Raw genomic sequence first — 16,544 nt, forward strand, 5'->3', positions numbered from 1 at the left:
GATGCAGAGTTTTTAAACAAGTCTCCAAGAGATGCTTAGTTTACATGTTTTTATACAAAAGGAAAATGTGTCTGTTCAACCTCCTTCCATCCCGTTACTGCAGTGACAGAAATGCTGGTGATTCAGGGCCACTAACATGACTTTCCAGGCAAAGCTGTTCCATTATTTTGTGACAGGAACACTGGACAAAGCTACATTCCACTCAAAGTAACAAAGGAAGGATAAAACAGACCAAAATGGCAATGGTTTAGAAAGAGCTTTCCCAAAACTGCAATATGCAGAGGTTCACTTCATATTATACCAATAGCGTAAGAGAAAAATGGTTTGGAAAAGTAAGACTTTAATAACACTTCAAAATGCTCAAAACCCAAGCTGACCTCAGGGGTTACATTTATAAGAAAGCTCACACCATTCCAGCTTGGATAACTCCAGGTTATTTTTTGTCACGTCTATCACAGGAACGTGTTTATCCTCTGCAGACCTGACACCCATGCAAAGGAAAGAGGAGGCCACTGAAGGGAAGGAACACCAAAAGCCCGTCCCCACCCGGCTGGGGATGGGAGCCAAACTCTCAGCGGGCCCAGGTGAGGCTGTCAGAGCCGAGTCCGGCTGTAGCCTATGCCCACACAGGGGAAGGCAGGGATGTCTTTCAGGGTCCCACCCTTTCCAAGCTCTGCACACAGGGCTGCCAGGCTCGGAATAATCTGCTGACTCGAGATTCCTCTGACCCCTTCCCTCACCAGCACACCCCTGGGCCCTCATCACATTAGCAAAACAAAAGTCTAGATTCAGCAGCACAATCCAAAGCCTTCCCCTTCAAAGAATTCCTGCATAGGAGAAAGCACCTCCCAGGCAGCAGAGAAGGTCATCTTGCCTCCTTCCCACAACAGGCTAGGATGCAGCAAGATCACTTTTTTCCAGAAGAGCACTGGGAGTTCTGAATCATCCTAAATCTTGACCAAGGACCCCAAAAGAGCAAACCACAGCATCACCTGAAAACCCTCAGAAGAACAGTTACATATTTAAAGATATATCACTGTATCAACGGAGACATTAATACTAATCTCATCAGAATTATCATATGCATGTTCAGTATATGAACTGGTTAGAAGTAAAGGGTACACAAGATGTGAAAATCTTAGCAGATTCTTCCCTACAAAAAAACAGTGGTGCTTCTAGCTAGAAACCAACCCTATTATGGCCCTGTTACTTGCAGTGATTTCTATCAACCTAGTCTTTCAGGTATTAAGCCTATTCAGTTTAATTTTTTCATGCAAGTGAGAGTGAAAAATCTAGTATTCCTGTACCTAATTAATAAAAAAATTACTTTATTTTTTATATATGGTTTCCTTTCTATTCTCTACCACTATGTACATTTTGATCTGATTAGTTAACATGACATCTTTAAGACACCAAGTTATACCACAATCTGTGCTCTAGTGCTTCAGCTAATGACTGGGGGCATGGGCTCCACAGAATGTTTAACAGTTCAGTCATTTCTTTTTTGTGTTATTCCCAATCTTTAAATCCTTTTCAGTGAACCACAATAGTGCAGCACAGAATAGTAACTCAGCTTTTTCTTCAAGTCATGAACTGTAAAATATAGTGAGAGTTCACATCAGTGCAGAAAAAAAGAATACAGAAATGGCTGAATGTCCCGATCAAGGGGAAAAGAATTTAAGTATTTTAAGAGCATTGACAGCACTATTTTGGTGTCTATTGAAATGTGTAATAAAAGGATTAGTGAAGACATTCCTTTAATCATAGCAAATATTACTGCAGTTTGGTAGCTGATATTTTATACCGTTCAAAGTTCTTTGAGAGTAGTGGCAACAGAAAATTAATGGCAGCAATACTGAAAACAGTCTGTAAGCTATCAGGGCACAGCAGTGGCCCTGCATTGTGAGTACATAAGGTTTGTATGGAGGAAATGTCTTACACTGGAACCATGAGCGCTGCACAGGAATTCCCACTCTCCAAATACTTCAGTTGTTCCAACAAAAATCACTTCTGCTTACAAACCTCATTCATAAGGGAACTGGGATGTATAACACAAAGTATCTTTTATGTTCTGTATAAACTGAAATTCTTAAAGTGAAATTCTCTTAACAGTGAAGAGAATGCATTAACAGAACCAGTGTCTAAAGTAACTTCCTGTAGCACCAGAGGAGGTATGTTATACAGTGTTTTTGAGTTTTCCCAAAGCATCTCACCAATTCCTCTTTTCTGACCTGCTGCAAAAGCCTGGGAAAAAAGGCATCCTTCACATGCCACGTCTCATTTAATGCTTGGTCTCCCTCTCAAGACTACAGTTCAGCATCACTTGTGCTTAATGACAAGCACAGCTGTCCAGCAGTCTTTACAATATGATCAACTCAATTCGCAGTAGTGCACTGCACAGCTCACAGGTTTTTCTTCTCCCTACTCCCAGCAGACCTGGGCTGAATATGAACAGACTTGGAAGCAAAATGGTACCAACTCAAGGAAGAACCTCATCTGAAGAACCAGCTCTGACATTACTTTTAGGACAGCTGGCGTAGGAAATACACTTTGAATGCTCTCCTTCAAGAGGTGCAATGCTTTAACATGGGAACAGCTCTGTTCAGTAACCAGTAACCTCATGATAGAATTTAAAACTCTTTCTACAAGAGCTGGTTGAGCACAGGAAAATTTCTACTGTGCTAGAACTGTGACAAAGCAATTCAGAGACCTTTTGTAAAAAATCCTTTGTAACTAGAAATCAACTTAAGAATGAAGCACAAGATTTAATATCTTCCTCAAATTAATACTCGGCTGAAACCACTGCCAAGTTAAACCAAAATTTCCACAGCCCACATCCTATTTGAGGAGACCAGAGTACCAGTTTCTAGAGTTTTGTTAGCTTTTAGCTTAAACAGAAAAAAAAGCCAACTTTTATCTCAATGACTTAACACCAAGGTGTATGATTCATGGGCAAATGTTTCTTCCAGATATCTCATCCTCCAAGTATGGATGGGAACTTTACTCACACCCATTGCAGCAAAAATTTCTTACAAGGAATATACTTTGGGGCAAAGCATCACAAACAAGCAGACTCTTTGTATACTGTTTTTTTTTTAGTTGACTTAAAAGTTCCAAAGTAGAGTATTTTTTCCAAGACCAAAGCAAATACAGCAGAAGCAGTACAGATAAATAGATCTATTAAGCCAAACACAATTCTTTGAAAAATTGCAGTAGTTATTCTAAAGACTGAATATAATTGGCTTTCAAGAAATCAGACCTTAGTCTAGACAAAGCAAACTGTGCTATTAGCCAGCTGTTAGGTGGAATACTATGAGCTCTGGCAATGACAGATTTTATTCACTGTCTTGATCACCAGCTGCTTCTTCTGCAGGTAAAAATTTCAGTCACTACCATTGTAGAAACCAAGGTGTTCAACAATCCTGGTTGTACCAGGAGTAACAATAACATTCTGGTTTTACGGTTTCAGTCCTCATTAACTTTTGGCTTGATATGGCTGACATTACTTACCAGCACTAAAAGTGTAATTTCAAGGGCTCCCAGGACAAATACTTCTATACAAAGAAAAAACTAAGTTTCTACAGAAACTAACACTCAACATGATTGACTTCACCATATTCATGCTATTAGTCATGTATCCATCATGAATCCAAAGTTCCACCTAAACAAAACGAACCAGAAAAGGTTTTGTTGAACATGTTAACTCATGAACCACCACTACAAAAGCTTCACAGCTTAAGCAGGTCAGGACAAACCCTCTGGAGAGCTGAACTTCACTAAATGTACAGAAATGGAAAGCCAGTCTTGTAGGCACTTTACCAGTGGGTACTTTACCTCAAACACAGCAGAATACTATTGATTAAAACCCAAATTCAGTACTTTATTCTTCAGATACCAAGAAGGGTATCTTGTTCATTTCCCGACTTTAGAAATTAAATTCTTTTGCTGGATTTGGTAGCCTTGAAATCTTTAAAACCCATATGTCCCTCAGGAAAGAACGATCCAGGTAATTATTTCTCCATTCTCTGCAAGCACAAAAGCAGAAGACCAGAAACTCTGACTTTTAATGAAAATATGGCTCCAGGTGCTGAAGGCTATCCATCAGCATTTAAAGCAGCACTTGAGACATTTCATGTTTTCCAGTGTATTATCCTGTCATCCACTAAATAGCTGAGACAGGAAAAAAATCTCTGAAATGTAGCTGGCAAAAAACAAAAGGGCAAATAAAGTTGCTTGTGTAGGTTTTTATAAGGGTATGGAACTTGTATTTGTGGCCCACTGAGGAGCTCTCTTAAGTCTATCACTTTAAGACCAAAGTATTACTCTGAGCAGTGAGTGTGACAAATCCAGATGAGTATTTGATGGAAATGCATAGGTTGTAGCATTGCTATTCAATCACAGTGATTAAGACCTTTTCAAAATATGCAGTTGCTCTGACAGACAAACAGCTCTTTCAGATCTTTGGCAAATCCTGGGCTAACCAAATTTAAAATCAATTTTAACACATTAGTTGAAAAGATGTAAAGGCATGTCAAAATACAACAGGAACAGATATCTGGATGTATAAATATTTCATCATCAATCCCTGTACTTGACTCTATTTTTCCCTCCACTCAAATGAAATTTGTTTTTGAAATAGCATAGAAGATTCTGCTCCTCAAATCTGCAACACTATCACTTTTTAAACTTTAGGCCACAAAACTTCCCAGTTTGTCGTGGGTTTTCAACTGTCCCATTAAGCAGTGTGTGGTCTGATGAGGTCAGCATTCTTGTTCTTTTTCTGTAAAGCACCTGGCACAATTAAGTCAATGAACAGATTTCCCAATCGCCCATAAATCCTCTGTAAACTAGAAGCCAGGCTAAGAAGCAAACCCGAGCAGCTGAACAGGATGCTGCTATCAAACCCTTCTGCCATCTGATTCTTCCAGTGCCATTGGTGCATCACTGATCTCAGGCTCCCTGAATGACCTCAGCACAGCACAGCGCTGCAGCAGGTCAGTGGGGCAGAGGAAAAGGCTGCACACCAAGCTGCAGGGTGGGGCAGCCATGCTTTCACCACCCTAGCAAAGCAGCCACATGCAAACACTGCACTGCCACAGGAGTCAAAACAGGGAGCACTGGCAGCTGCAAACCAGATGATGATGCGTGGAAGGAAAAAGCAGCAGGGAAGTCCTCCAGGACAAAAGCAAGTATGGCTAAGCATATGTAAGTGTGAAAGAGAAAGCGTTTCTTCCAGGAACTGCACAGGCATCAAGGAAAAAGAAAGAACCAAACCAACCAATAAATCAAGAGTTGAGTCAGCCATCAGTAGCATGAGACAAACCTGAACAAAAACCAAGAGCAAGCATACAAAAATACCATTTGACACCCTTCTTACAAATCTAGATCTGAAAATATAATGAATCACAAACACTTCCACCTCCTTTTTATATTAGGATTCCAAAAGAATATACACATCTTCACAAAATGCATTTAGTTGCCATATAATATACTTGGATTGAAATGAAATTTGCACTTTGAAAAAAAAAAAAAAAAAAAAAGAAGAAGAAAATATTCCCTCACATTTCTCTACAAAATTCCTTCTTTAAAATGTAACAAGCAAAGGGCACAGAGATTGGACCTAGAAAAGCATTTTTTCTCCTGATGATACTCTGTACATTTTACTGTATTTACAATGAAGAAAATGAGAAGTCTGAAGAAATTAAACGCTTTCCAGTGCTAAAATCAAAACATAAGCATACATTTTTTTAATTTCAGTATTTTAAAGTACAGAAAGTGGAAACTATGAATATCAAATACAAATTTAAACAAAGCCACTTGTCCTCCCCTAGAATAATCAATGTGAACTACTTATAGAAACTTACAAATTTAAAGTAAAATCAAAACAAAATAAATACTGTACATACACTTTCCCTGCCTGCAGGCAAAAGAGGATGGGAAATACTGTTATGAATTGAAAAAAAAGCTCTTAAAGCTGCAGCATCCCATTTCCCAGCCAAATACTTAACACAGTAGTGCGTTTCTGTAAAAAGGAAGACACACATACACCGACCCCTACTGAGCAGACAAGCTAACATTTTCAGAAATATTAAGAAGGAAAGATAGAAATTAGACTATGAGAGTAGAAAAAGGAGGAAAAGACAAATGGGCCAGCAAAACATTACTACAAAACTAGTAAATATAGCCAAGAACTAGCCCCATTTTTGTTGTTTTTTTTTTTTTTTCAAATTCCATGTTTGTTTTTTTTTTTTTTTTTTAAAAAAAGATTCACCAAAGCATTGGCAGCAATAGACATTTCCCAGCAGAAGTGACAATACATATCAATATAATCTCTTAAAGTGATCCCTTTCATTCCCTTCCCACAGCATGAAACTCTTATGGCTTAATTTATATTAAAAGTAGAAAAAGTCCTTTTTTTTTCCCAACAGAAATGCAGCCGATGAAGAACATGCATCTCTTTATCAGTGCTACTTTCAGTTCCCATCCACTGCATGACTTATCATTCATACTCTCCCACAAAGAGGGTTACCAGCGTGGTTTTTTGTTGGGTTTATTTTTTGGAAAAATGGATGTTGCAGCTTTTCATCTTGTTTAACGATAAACAGTAAGGCCCTTGGTTCCATTTATATTTCTTCTGCCAAAGAGTAGTGCTGGGCTCACTCAGCCCCAGGACTACAAACAGCTTTTAATGGTCTGGAAGTATTATGTGAATGACACTCTGGAAAGACAGAAGGCTTGGGGGTTGTGGTGGGAGTGTGAAGGGACAGGTGGGCACGTGGAGCCTAAAGAGGGCACTAGTCACTGGGTCATCCTAGTTCTGCTTAGTCTCCACAGCTACCAAAAACGGGGTAGGCAAGATTCCCACCAGCTCTGGCTTCGAAATCCTGCAAAAGTTTTCAACGCTTGCAACTTTATGGTCTTGTGAATGAAGGTAGCTTATGCCTCAGAGCAAAATCAAAGTATCTAAAATGTGGTCGTGACACTGTGCTCTCTTACATCTCTACCAAAGGTAACACAAGCACTTCAACCACCAAAAATAAAAAAATTAAAACCCCAAACCCCCCATGTGATCAGAAAACAACAATTTTAACTCTCAACATCCAACCCTTCCTAAATTCTCTTTAAGAATGAATTCATGTAGAGTATTATAGGTTGCATAGGTAATCTACCTCAGAGGTCAAAGGCTACCCTGTAGCCAGGGTTTATTAGCAAGTATAATAGGAGAAGAAAAGGTAAAGTTGCTGGAAGAATCTTTGATATAGTTTCTAGGTGGTCTTTCCATTTTCATATTTGTTTCTTGTTTTGCAATTGTAGGAACATGAGAGCTTAAGAGAATGGGAAAACCCCTACAATATTTAATTTCCTATTGTTCTGCCTACAAAAAAAAATTTAAAAAATGAAATTGAGTTTTATGCCAAATGCAAGTTCTCTGACTTTTCAAAAAAGATTATCCTTGAAAACAAGTTACCATAGCAGGCGTCATTTGCTGTTGTCCAGCCAGTGTTCCCTACTCCCTCCCTCTTCCACCCCAAGTGAGACAGCAAGGAAAAAAATTGGGCTTTTTCTCTCCACTACAACAACACAAGGTTCAGTCCACCTACAGAAAGACTGGTGCAGAAGTGATTTCAGCTAGAATACAATAAATATATCTCTACATACAAGTACACAAAAAAAGTGAGGTCACCACATCCTCTTCATGAGCTACCAGATTTCTTTTTCTCCTTTGTTGTTTTGCTTTTTTTTTTTTTTTTTAATACTGCTCAACATGGCAATTTCTTTTGAATTACTTGATCTGAGTTGGAACATTAGATTTAACTTCTGCTGGAAGCATGGATATTTGAAGAAACTGGGAATGAACCTCTGCCTGTTGACAGCCTGTGAAGAGACTATTATATAAACTCATGACAGTGGAGAGCCACTCAGGAAAAAAAAAGTTAGAAAATTAGAGCAATACAAAGGATAAAACCAAGAAGAAATAATATATATGGGTCCAGCCATATCTATATTTCAACTGTAAGATACAGATAAATAGCATGGATGGCCAGAAAAGAGACTTTGTATAAACCAATCACATGTACAAGAAAGTATACTCTGTATTTTAAAATTCCTTACTCCAGATTCTATTCTGGCATATTTTTACTTCAGACAAAAATCTGTCTTTAAGGGGAGAGAACTCTTTATTCTGCTCTGAATCTGATTGCTGCCCTAAACTGGAATTTTCTACCATTAGAAATTGCACAGCCAGCAGGAAGGAAACAGTTTGGTTCAATATGCTAAAGCTACAACAGTTTCCAAAGCCTGGCAGGCATTAAACCATTTGCTCAAGTTTAAACAAAGAGAAAATTTATATGGGTATATAATTTTAACTAATATTGACAACATAGTTTATTTCTTTGACTTACTTTGGTGAGAACATATTAGAAGATAGTTAAAATATTCTCTTTTAACTATTTCCATGTAGAAAACATAGCACCTGAGAACAGCAAGTCCTTATAGTCATTTTCAGCACCTGTAGAATACTTAGCTTATCTTCTGCTTTTTAGAAACCCTTGACTACCTCCATTCCCAATATTCTAAAGGTTGATAACTTGTGCTAATTTAAAAAAAAAATTAAAATACAAAAACCTAGGTTTTGTGAAACATTAATTAGCAAACAAAACAAAAAAAAGCTTAAAACCTCACCCATACAAGTCACAGAAGAAGTTAAGTCATCATAATGTAAAAGTAGGGCTGCAAAAAACACTCCTAAACTATAATTTTCAAGCTCCAGACAAAGTAAAGCTATGAAAGCTACCTGACTTTTTTTGCAGTGGCACTATATTTTGATGTTTCTCTATTTAGAAACAGGACAACATAGTGCTAACTGGTTCTGACCCTGCAGCAACAAAGAACACCTGACATCAGAACTATTTCCACAAATTTCTAAAGGCATTTAGAATCTAGCCTAAATAAAAAGAACTCTGCACGAATATTCTGGAAAATAAAACTGACTTTGTTTTTAAACACAAGAGGAAATTATTCCAGTATAGGATATGGAGGAAGGAAAAACTGGTGTGGAAAATTAAAATCAATTTGAGGACTTGGAGAGCTATGCAGGAGTATTTTTACTCTTACCAATCAAAAAAAGAAAAAAAAAACCCAACCAACAATATTCTTGTCATTAGCATACTGACATTTACATTTTGGCTGGACCCTGCAAAATGCCCCTTTTCCAGAATCAAGTAAAAGAATTCCCCTTTCTGCCTTCATCCCCATCCCTCAAAAGTTAAATATTTAATTTTATATTACAGAAAAATACAAATTTTAAATCAAAATTATTTACAATAATTCAGAATTGGCATTTGCTATCAGCTCTGTTTGAAGCCTGACACAAATGGTCATTCTGATACCAGTAAGCTACTTGAATGCTTATATATATGGACCAGTTAAGACTTTTAATTTGCTGTCTCACCCAGCTTTGAAAGCAACACACGTTCTCCTGCTTTCATGACTCCTCAGTAAAACATGTTTAACGTACAGTAACAACACTTTAATGCTTCTTCCATGCTACATTAAGTAAAATGCCAAATCTTTTAACTGCCATGTGTATCTTGCTAGTTATTTGAGAGCAACTGTTCTGAAGAAACGTTTATCTTAACTGATGTCCCCGTTCCTCCAAAAGATCTATTGGGTCTTCCTCCTTTGTACCAACTCTTAAATAACTAGTACAAACACCATTTCAGGGAGGTTTTTTTACAGAAGAAAATAATCACACACAGATCATCAGGAGGAAAATATGTACTCAGATTTGGAGGAAAGAGGTGCAGTTTTAAAACAAGTTAGCTACTGGACCAACATAAGAAAATTCTTCTGTCTTTAGGAGTCTCTTCTAGTCCATTAAATAAATAAATCTGATATTAAAAAGGACAGGTCAAAAAATAATCAAGCTGGCAGAAAATATGCAACTTGCAAGTCAACAGAAGCCCAGCCAATAGCTTACAAAAAGCAGGAAAAAATAATAAGATTCCTTATGCCTTAATTTAAAAAATAATTAATAATGCATCTCACCCCTATTTAAGACTATAACCTGAATATCAAATTTAGGAGTCCAGACTAATCACAATTAATGTGGCTCTCCACTGCACCAAACACACGTTATCAAAACAATTTAAAACTTTCACATTATTAAATCTAACTTATTAACCCCCCACAGAAAAAGTCTTCCAAATAAATAGTTTCTTAAATGAATTTTAAAGTTGTGAAAAATCTATCAGAAATAAATTATTGATAAACCACCTTCATCATCTTCCCCTCATTAATTTAGGTCAGAAACTACCAGCAACAAATGATATTCAAGCCCTGATGAGAGACTATTTCTCACAGTCCGCGTCTCTCTGAAGATTTCCCCGTTCCCGTATGGTTATTGCTGAGCAGGTGTGGCACAGTGAAAATGCAGCATTGGGTTGGGTTTTTTTGTGTGGTGTTTTTTTTTTCCTTTTTTTTTTTTTCTTTTTCTTTCTTTCTTTTGTTCATCAGGCAGTGTTTTCTATGGTACATGCAAGTCTGCTTCAAGCAGAGGAATAACAGCAGCTCCAGGCTCTGTTGCCCTCAATACTGGTCTGTGTAGGAAAGACAGCAGTAGTAGAAGTAGCAGCTACATTAAACAAAGAAGCGTGCATGGCCATTCCGGTTCAGCTTCAGGATCTTCCCAAGGCGCTGTTTAGCAGTTGCCATTCCTTTCTTTGGACGTTTGCCTAAAAAACCCAAGCGGGGACTTGAGTCAGAAATTTCAGGATGAATTTTAATCATTGTAGAACACAATGGTGAAACCCAGCTTTCAAGCTGAAGCAAGCAAAATTTTCACCGGAATCAGTTTAAAAAATAAACAGGGAACCAGAATAGTTAAAAAGAACACCCCCAGGAACTGTTTTCCCTAAATTCTGGCTAAAATTATCATAAATGAAATGAGTGTATTATTTACAAATATTTCCAGTCTATGAAGCACAGTGGGTGTAGTAAGGGAGAACTTAAACTGAGCTTCCTGAATTTTACTCAAGTTATTCCCTTGAATTAATTACAGAACATAAACCAGAAACTAAACCTACATAGTATGCTCATCAGACTATTTCTGAAGTGTTAAGGGTTTCTAAACCTTCATTTCAATAAGCAAATCTGACTCAAGTCAGTTCGATCTCTCTTAATTCCACCTCCCCATATTCTGTGCCAAAACTTGAGTGTCCACAGCATGCTCACTTTGTATTTTTCCTCAAAGTTTAATCCTGTCCTTTCCTCAGTTTCTGCATTTAGTCTTCTGTTTCCCTCCCCCAGCCCGCTCTGGCAAGGGGACGGAGAGCAGCATTACCTTTTGTTGCCTGGTTGCTGATAGGGGGTGGATTTGATGCTGGCCTCTTCGTTGGGTGCAGTGGCACAGACAAGGACGTTTCACCATAGGGCCTCTCAGGGCTAAGGCTGCCATCACTCAGCTGACATTCTGCCTCCATCACACTGGCGTCTCGTGTGTACTTGCCATGCTGAAAACTCAAGCTGTTGCTGTGGACTATGCTTCTATTTTCCTGAACCTTAAGACTGCCTTCTGATGCACCCTCCTTCTTGATATATTTTTGAGTTTTATTTGCATCCTAGTACGGAAATGAGAAGAAAAGATGTACAAGTTAGTAGCTGCTGGCTACAGGTTCACCCAGTTTTCCTGATAATACTACTGTGTCTTTGAAACATGTATTTCAGTTCCACCAGTATCTGGCCATTTTATTAAGTCCATCGTTTTTTTTAGAATCGATACCTCTTAAAGATAACATAGTTTTTGTACAAGCTTTTCCATATGCTCCTAAGGGCAATGCTACAGTTTAAGTACACATACTAATGTACTCAATTCCTCTTCTTTTTGCTTTCAGTTTGCAGTGACCAAAACAAATGCAATTGTTCTTGATTAAACCAGCCCCTATAACAAGCCATACCATAATCACTGACTACTTTAATAGGTAATTTGTTTTCAATATTCAGCTGATGAAAGAATAAATGCTAAATTGGGAATTACAAACTGTAAAGGAGCATCACTTAGTCAAATATTCTTAAAAAGCAAACATCACAAAGCATGCAGTTAAAAACAGTGCTATTTAATGACTGTAATTTTGCAATTTTAGTTGTTCTAGTTAATTAATTATTCTAATACTTCTAATACAGACAAGTTCAGAAATACTAAAAAAGTTCACAGTGTAGAAAAGCTCAGAGTGTAAGGCACACAACCTTTCATTCTTTGCTGGATTCCATTTGGAAATCAGAAAACAAAAATATTCCTACCTGCTAGCTGTTGAAAGCTATCAGTTTAGCAGTACCAACTTGCTAAGCAAGTATCTTTACTATACATACTATCAACATGTTCCACTTGTTCTGGTGTTCTGGCTGGGAACAACAATGAATAAACAACAAAGTGCTTCCCCAGTTAGAATGAATATAAATTCACACATTTTCAATGCAGTATTTTTCATTTTTCAAGATATTGCTCTGAGCACCTTAATATTGGGCACTATGACAGAAAAGAATTTGCAAGGAAAAAAACCCAAAACAACAACAGTGCATGACAAAATAACCCAGTTACCAGAATTAGAAGTATCTGTCAGATACACAGTGTTTAAAGACCAGTCCACCATGCCTTCTGTACTTAAAATTTCATGATCTCTTCTCCTATAAAAATGTGTTGAATCAGTTCTAAGTATTGCTTTACCTGAGGGGTAATCCTCGAAGCTTCATTCAGGTGTCTAGTCCATGCCGAAGTTCCCAAGTCTCCTTCCTCCTCCTTCACAGACCTACCTAAAGTTCAACAAGATTAAATTTTAATGCTTTCAATCTAGCCACAACTTTCCCATTCTTGTAAGGTTGCCACACAACTTTTAGATGGAAATATTTAGAAGGGGTATTCTGATGACAAGCTAAGTTTGCTCCAGTTTTCAGAAGTAATATTTACTTTTTATAGAAAAAAAAAAAACAAGAAAGCAAAACCACAGAATACACCTTTTTAAATGCCAGTCTGATTTATTTAAAAGCTACTGATCTAATAACTACAAGTCTAAAAATGTAACTTTAAGTGACTATTCTGAGCACTGTGCCAAAAGCAGGGAGCAGCAGTTCCTTAGTTCAGATACCTACCACATTCTATGGTTTTGTGGCTCTGAGATGGCTGTCTGTCTTTATGTCGACTCCTGGGGTAGCTTCTGTGTTCCTGAAGAGAGGTTCTTTTATTTGTGCAGTCTGTGCTTTGAGTATGACCTGGTAAACATGTAGTATAGTGCAATCCTGCCATAGAAAGCATGCCCTGAATAGCTTCTTCTTCCGTACTTGTCGAGGTAGGACATTCCCTAGGAAAATCAAGGGAGTAGCAAGCAGTTCAAAACAGGACCCTTCAAAGGACTGATTTTTACATTGCTATAAAGTAGAACCATAAATACATGCCAAAAGATCTAACAGTCCATAAAAAATGCTCACAATGTGCTTACTTTTTACTGGGAGTTTCATTTCTGGATGGCTTCTGGGTATTTTGACAAAGGTCTCTTGTGACCTTAGAGTCCTCTTTGAAATTTGATGTTACTTCCTGCTTCTCTTCATCACCTGAGCTTTCTGACTCCTCTGTGGAGGAATCCTTCTGCTGAAACAAGAGGAAACAGTATGCAGAATGGTCACCAGACATCCTAACTGGAGACTCTACTGATGCCTTAGGTTTTAGCTTCTATATTTTTCAGATTCTGTGCTGCTTTAGTGTGCAGTTCCGAGCTTCGTATTAAGGGATGGTAAGCTTTCTTCAGAGAATAAATAGACAAAACAATTCCTTTCCTAGCGGGGGACCAAGGACAAATGATCCAAATCTTGGGTCCAAGAGCATAAACAACATGGACTGAAGAGAGAAAAACAAGGAGGATGGGACTTCATAACCTAAAGCTGTAATTGGACAACTAACTCCAATATGCTAATGGACCAGGACTTATAAAAGTGTAAGACCTTGTGACCATTAACCATTTTTTGTGATCATTTTTGGGTTCATCTTGGGTGTAGAGCCCTGGCTGGGCTCTTGTACTGCCCAAGGTGTATCCATTGAGGCTTTTAATAAATACCTACTTTATTCCTTTATGTCTGTCTAGCCTCTGTTCTAGGTCAGCCTTCACAGGCATCACTACCTTAACTTATGCTAAGTGAAGAATTCAAAAGCTTATTTCATACTTATAGTATCCAGAATGCAGTTAATCTGAATATAGCAGCTGAGATGCTATACATTCAAATTTTGTAATACTGGTAAGTACACATTCCACAATAGAGAAAGCATCTCCAAAATCCATTTTTTTTACAAAGCACCACACATATTACACACTGCATTCTCTTTAATAAGAGCATTAATTATTCTTATCTTCAATATTCAAAGTACAGGGAAAAAATACAGAAGTATGGTTCCAAGCAGCAGACAGAATTGATGCCTATTATATATGGCAGGACACATTCAGCCCCAAAAAACTGCTTCTGGTTCCTGCTCTCACAAAATACAACTTTCAACAGCACCATCTCTGATGAATGACAGATGCTCTCAGGTAAATCCAGAAGACAGCAGGAAGAGAGACAGAACAGCTGTTGCCTCTCTTACAGAGGCACAGCCTCATTTCATGAGTGAAAGAGCTTTTCAGCTCCTGCTGAGATTACAGCTTGTATGGGCAGGAGCTTCTCAAAGGTGGAGCGACCATATGTGACTCAATATGCCTTTACAGGAAGCAAGGGCTACAGTACATATGTTCCATCTTGGTAATTCAGACTAATCTATTTTCAACAAGTACAGAGAACACCACAGTTTTGGTTTTTTTTTTCAAGACAAGGAATATATGTGACACTCAACAGAGGTTTTGAAAACAGAAGATCAGAACATGGAGGAGTCATAATCCTTAAAGACTGACATCATTATCCCCATCATCAAAAACAGAACTGGAATGAATGAAGTGCATTTTATCACCAAGAGGTATTTTTATACAACAGTTTCATTCACATGAGCAGCTTCCTAAAATTAAAAAGCCAGAGAATATGGAAAACAACTAAGAGAGTAAGTACAGCATAAATATAAAACATTCACTCATTTACAAAGTCATAAAAAACTGGCTATATTCTCCTGTGAAGATGAAATATATCACTTCTGAGTAACCTGAGACTGATTCTGTGTCTTAGAAAAGGAAATCTGAGCCGAAGTTGCTGGCAATGCAGTTTAGGAAACCAGAAGAAACCACACCATGAAGGTTCCTATCACTTACTCCAACATTTAGATTAGGAAATGATGAAAGACAGCAAGTATAAAAAAAAAAATCTTGACCACCATGGAAAAAGTAGGAATTTAAAGACTTCTTGTAAAGTCATATAATAGGTTGACAACTGAAAGAAAGACCAAGGCATTAGCTTTCCAGAAGCATGAAACAAAAATGTCAGGTAATAACTTCACCTTACTGCTAACCAATAAAAATTTAAATTACTAAGTACGAGCCCAATTTGCAAATGAAAAAATAATTAAAGTATTTTTAGACATACATACAAACACATCTCTAAATTCTAGAAGTTGTAGTAAAAAATATGTTTGTAAATATCTACACATATGTGTGCATTCATATTTCATTTAACTCTGAAGAAATTACCACAATCTAGACCCTCAAATGCAGGATTCCCATCTATTTCCAATGGTCTAAAATCCATGAATAAGATTTAGCCACTCAGGTTGTTTATAAAGCTGAATACCTGTAAGATTGTTTCCTATTAAGCATGCTCTAAAAGGAAACTGTGTGGTAGCTACTCATAATTCGAATTATGAAATTTAGACTTGGTTATGAAAGAAATAAATAAAGCAACTAGGATCTGACTTGGCTTGATACATAGCAGGGCTCATCCTCTGCCAGCCCCACCTCAATGACAAAGAAGATAAAATTTTGCAAGATAGCATATCTTATCTTTTTTCCCAGAATAGATTTGTTTCTAGAATAAATGAAGAATGAAGCAGCACATGGTTTGAGATATTAATCTGAACAAGAATTATATACTTTGTTATTGCTGCTTTAACACAGACCTTGACCAGATAAATCTCAAGTACGTAAGCAAAATTATATTTAATTGCTTCAATAATTTCTGAGACTTTTTTAATATGTACCTGTGTAGTGCAATCAGGCTCAGATTCTTCTGAATCAGAAATATCAGAGTACTCTGAGGATCCATTCCTGAGTTCTGATTTCACACTTTCAAAGAACACTGCAGAGAGAAGAATTAAAATATAAGACACAACATTAACTATGTTAATATTTAACAATTATTTTTGAAGCAAAACCCAAGAAACACATATTTTGTTTTTAACACTCTGTAAACAAAGGCAAATGCACACACTGATCTGGTTCACAAGTTTGCTTAGGACAACAATGAGTTTTCTACTGTTGACCAATAGACCTCTCAAGCAATTGGGCAGATGAAGAAAGGAGGAGAAATCAGGGGCAGCAGGAGTTTATATTTTTTCCTTCCCAAAGGGCACCCACTTCAGAGATGGC

General features: G+C 37.4%; 1 protein-coding gene across 2 annotated transcripts in view; it reads right to left on the bottom strand.

Annotated features, from left to right (window-relative positions):
- Positions 1 to 5,719: 5,719 nt before the first annotated feature.
- Positions 5,720 to 16,544, bottom strand: part of KDM7A (lysine demethylase 7A) — a 61,815-nt gene continuing 50,990 nt past the window's right edge. Inside the window, exons 15-20 of one of the 2 annotated variants that reach the window (XM_068190788.1) lie at positions 16,157 to 16,254; positions 13,491 to 13,636; positions 13,140 to 13,352; positions 12,722 to 12,803; positions 11,342 to 11,618; positions 5,720 to 10,733 (exon numbers count right to left, since the gene is read on the bottom strand). In XM_068190788.1, coding sequence (XP_068046889.1) covers positions 10,639 to 10,733; positions 11,342 to 11,618; positions 12,722 to 12,803; positions 13,140 to 13,352; positions 13,491 to 13,636; positions 16,157 to 16,254 — 911 coding nt within the window. In that variant the 3' untranslated portion in view covers positions 5,720 to 10,638. Of the gene's footprint in view, positions 10,734 to 11,341; positions 11,619 to 12,721; positions 12,804 to 13,139; positions 13,353 to 13,490; positions 13,640 to 16,156; positions 16,255 to 16,544 lie in introns of both variants that reach the window. The other variant, XM_068190787.1, reaches the window with a different exon arrangement.

Source organism: Anomalospiza imberbis, chromosome 5, assembly GCF_031753505.1.
Source record: "Anomalospiza imberbis isolate Cuckoo-Finch-1a 21T00152 chromosome 5, ASM3175350v1, whole genome shotgun sequence".
Classification (NCBI taxonomy): domain Eukaryota; kingdom Metazoa; phylum Chordata; class Aves; order Passeriformes; family Viduidae; genus Anomalospiza; species Anomalospiza imberbis.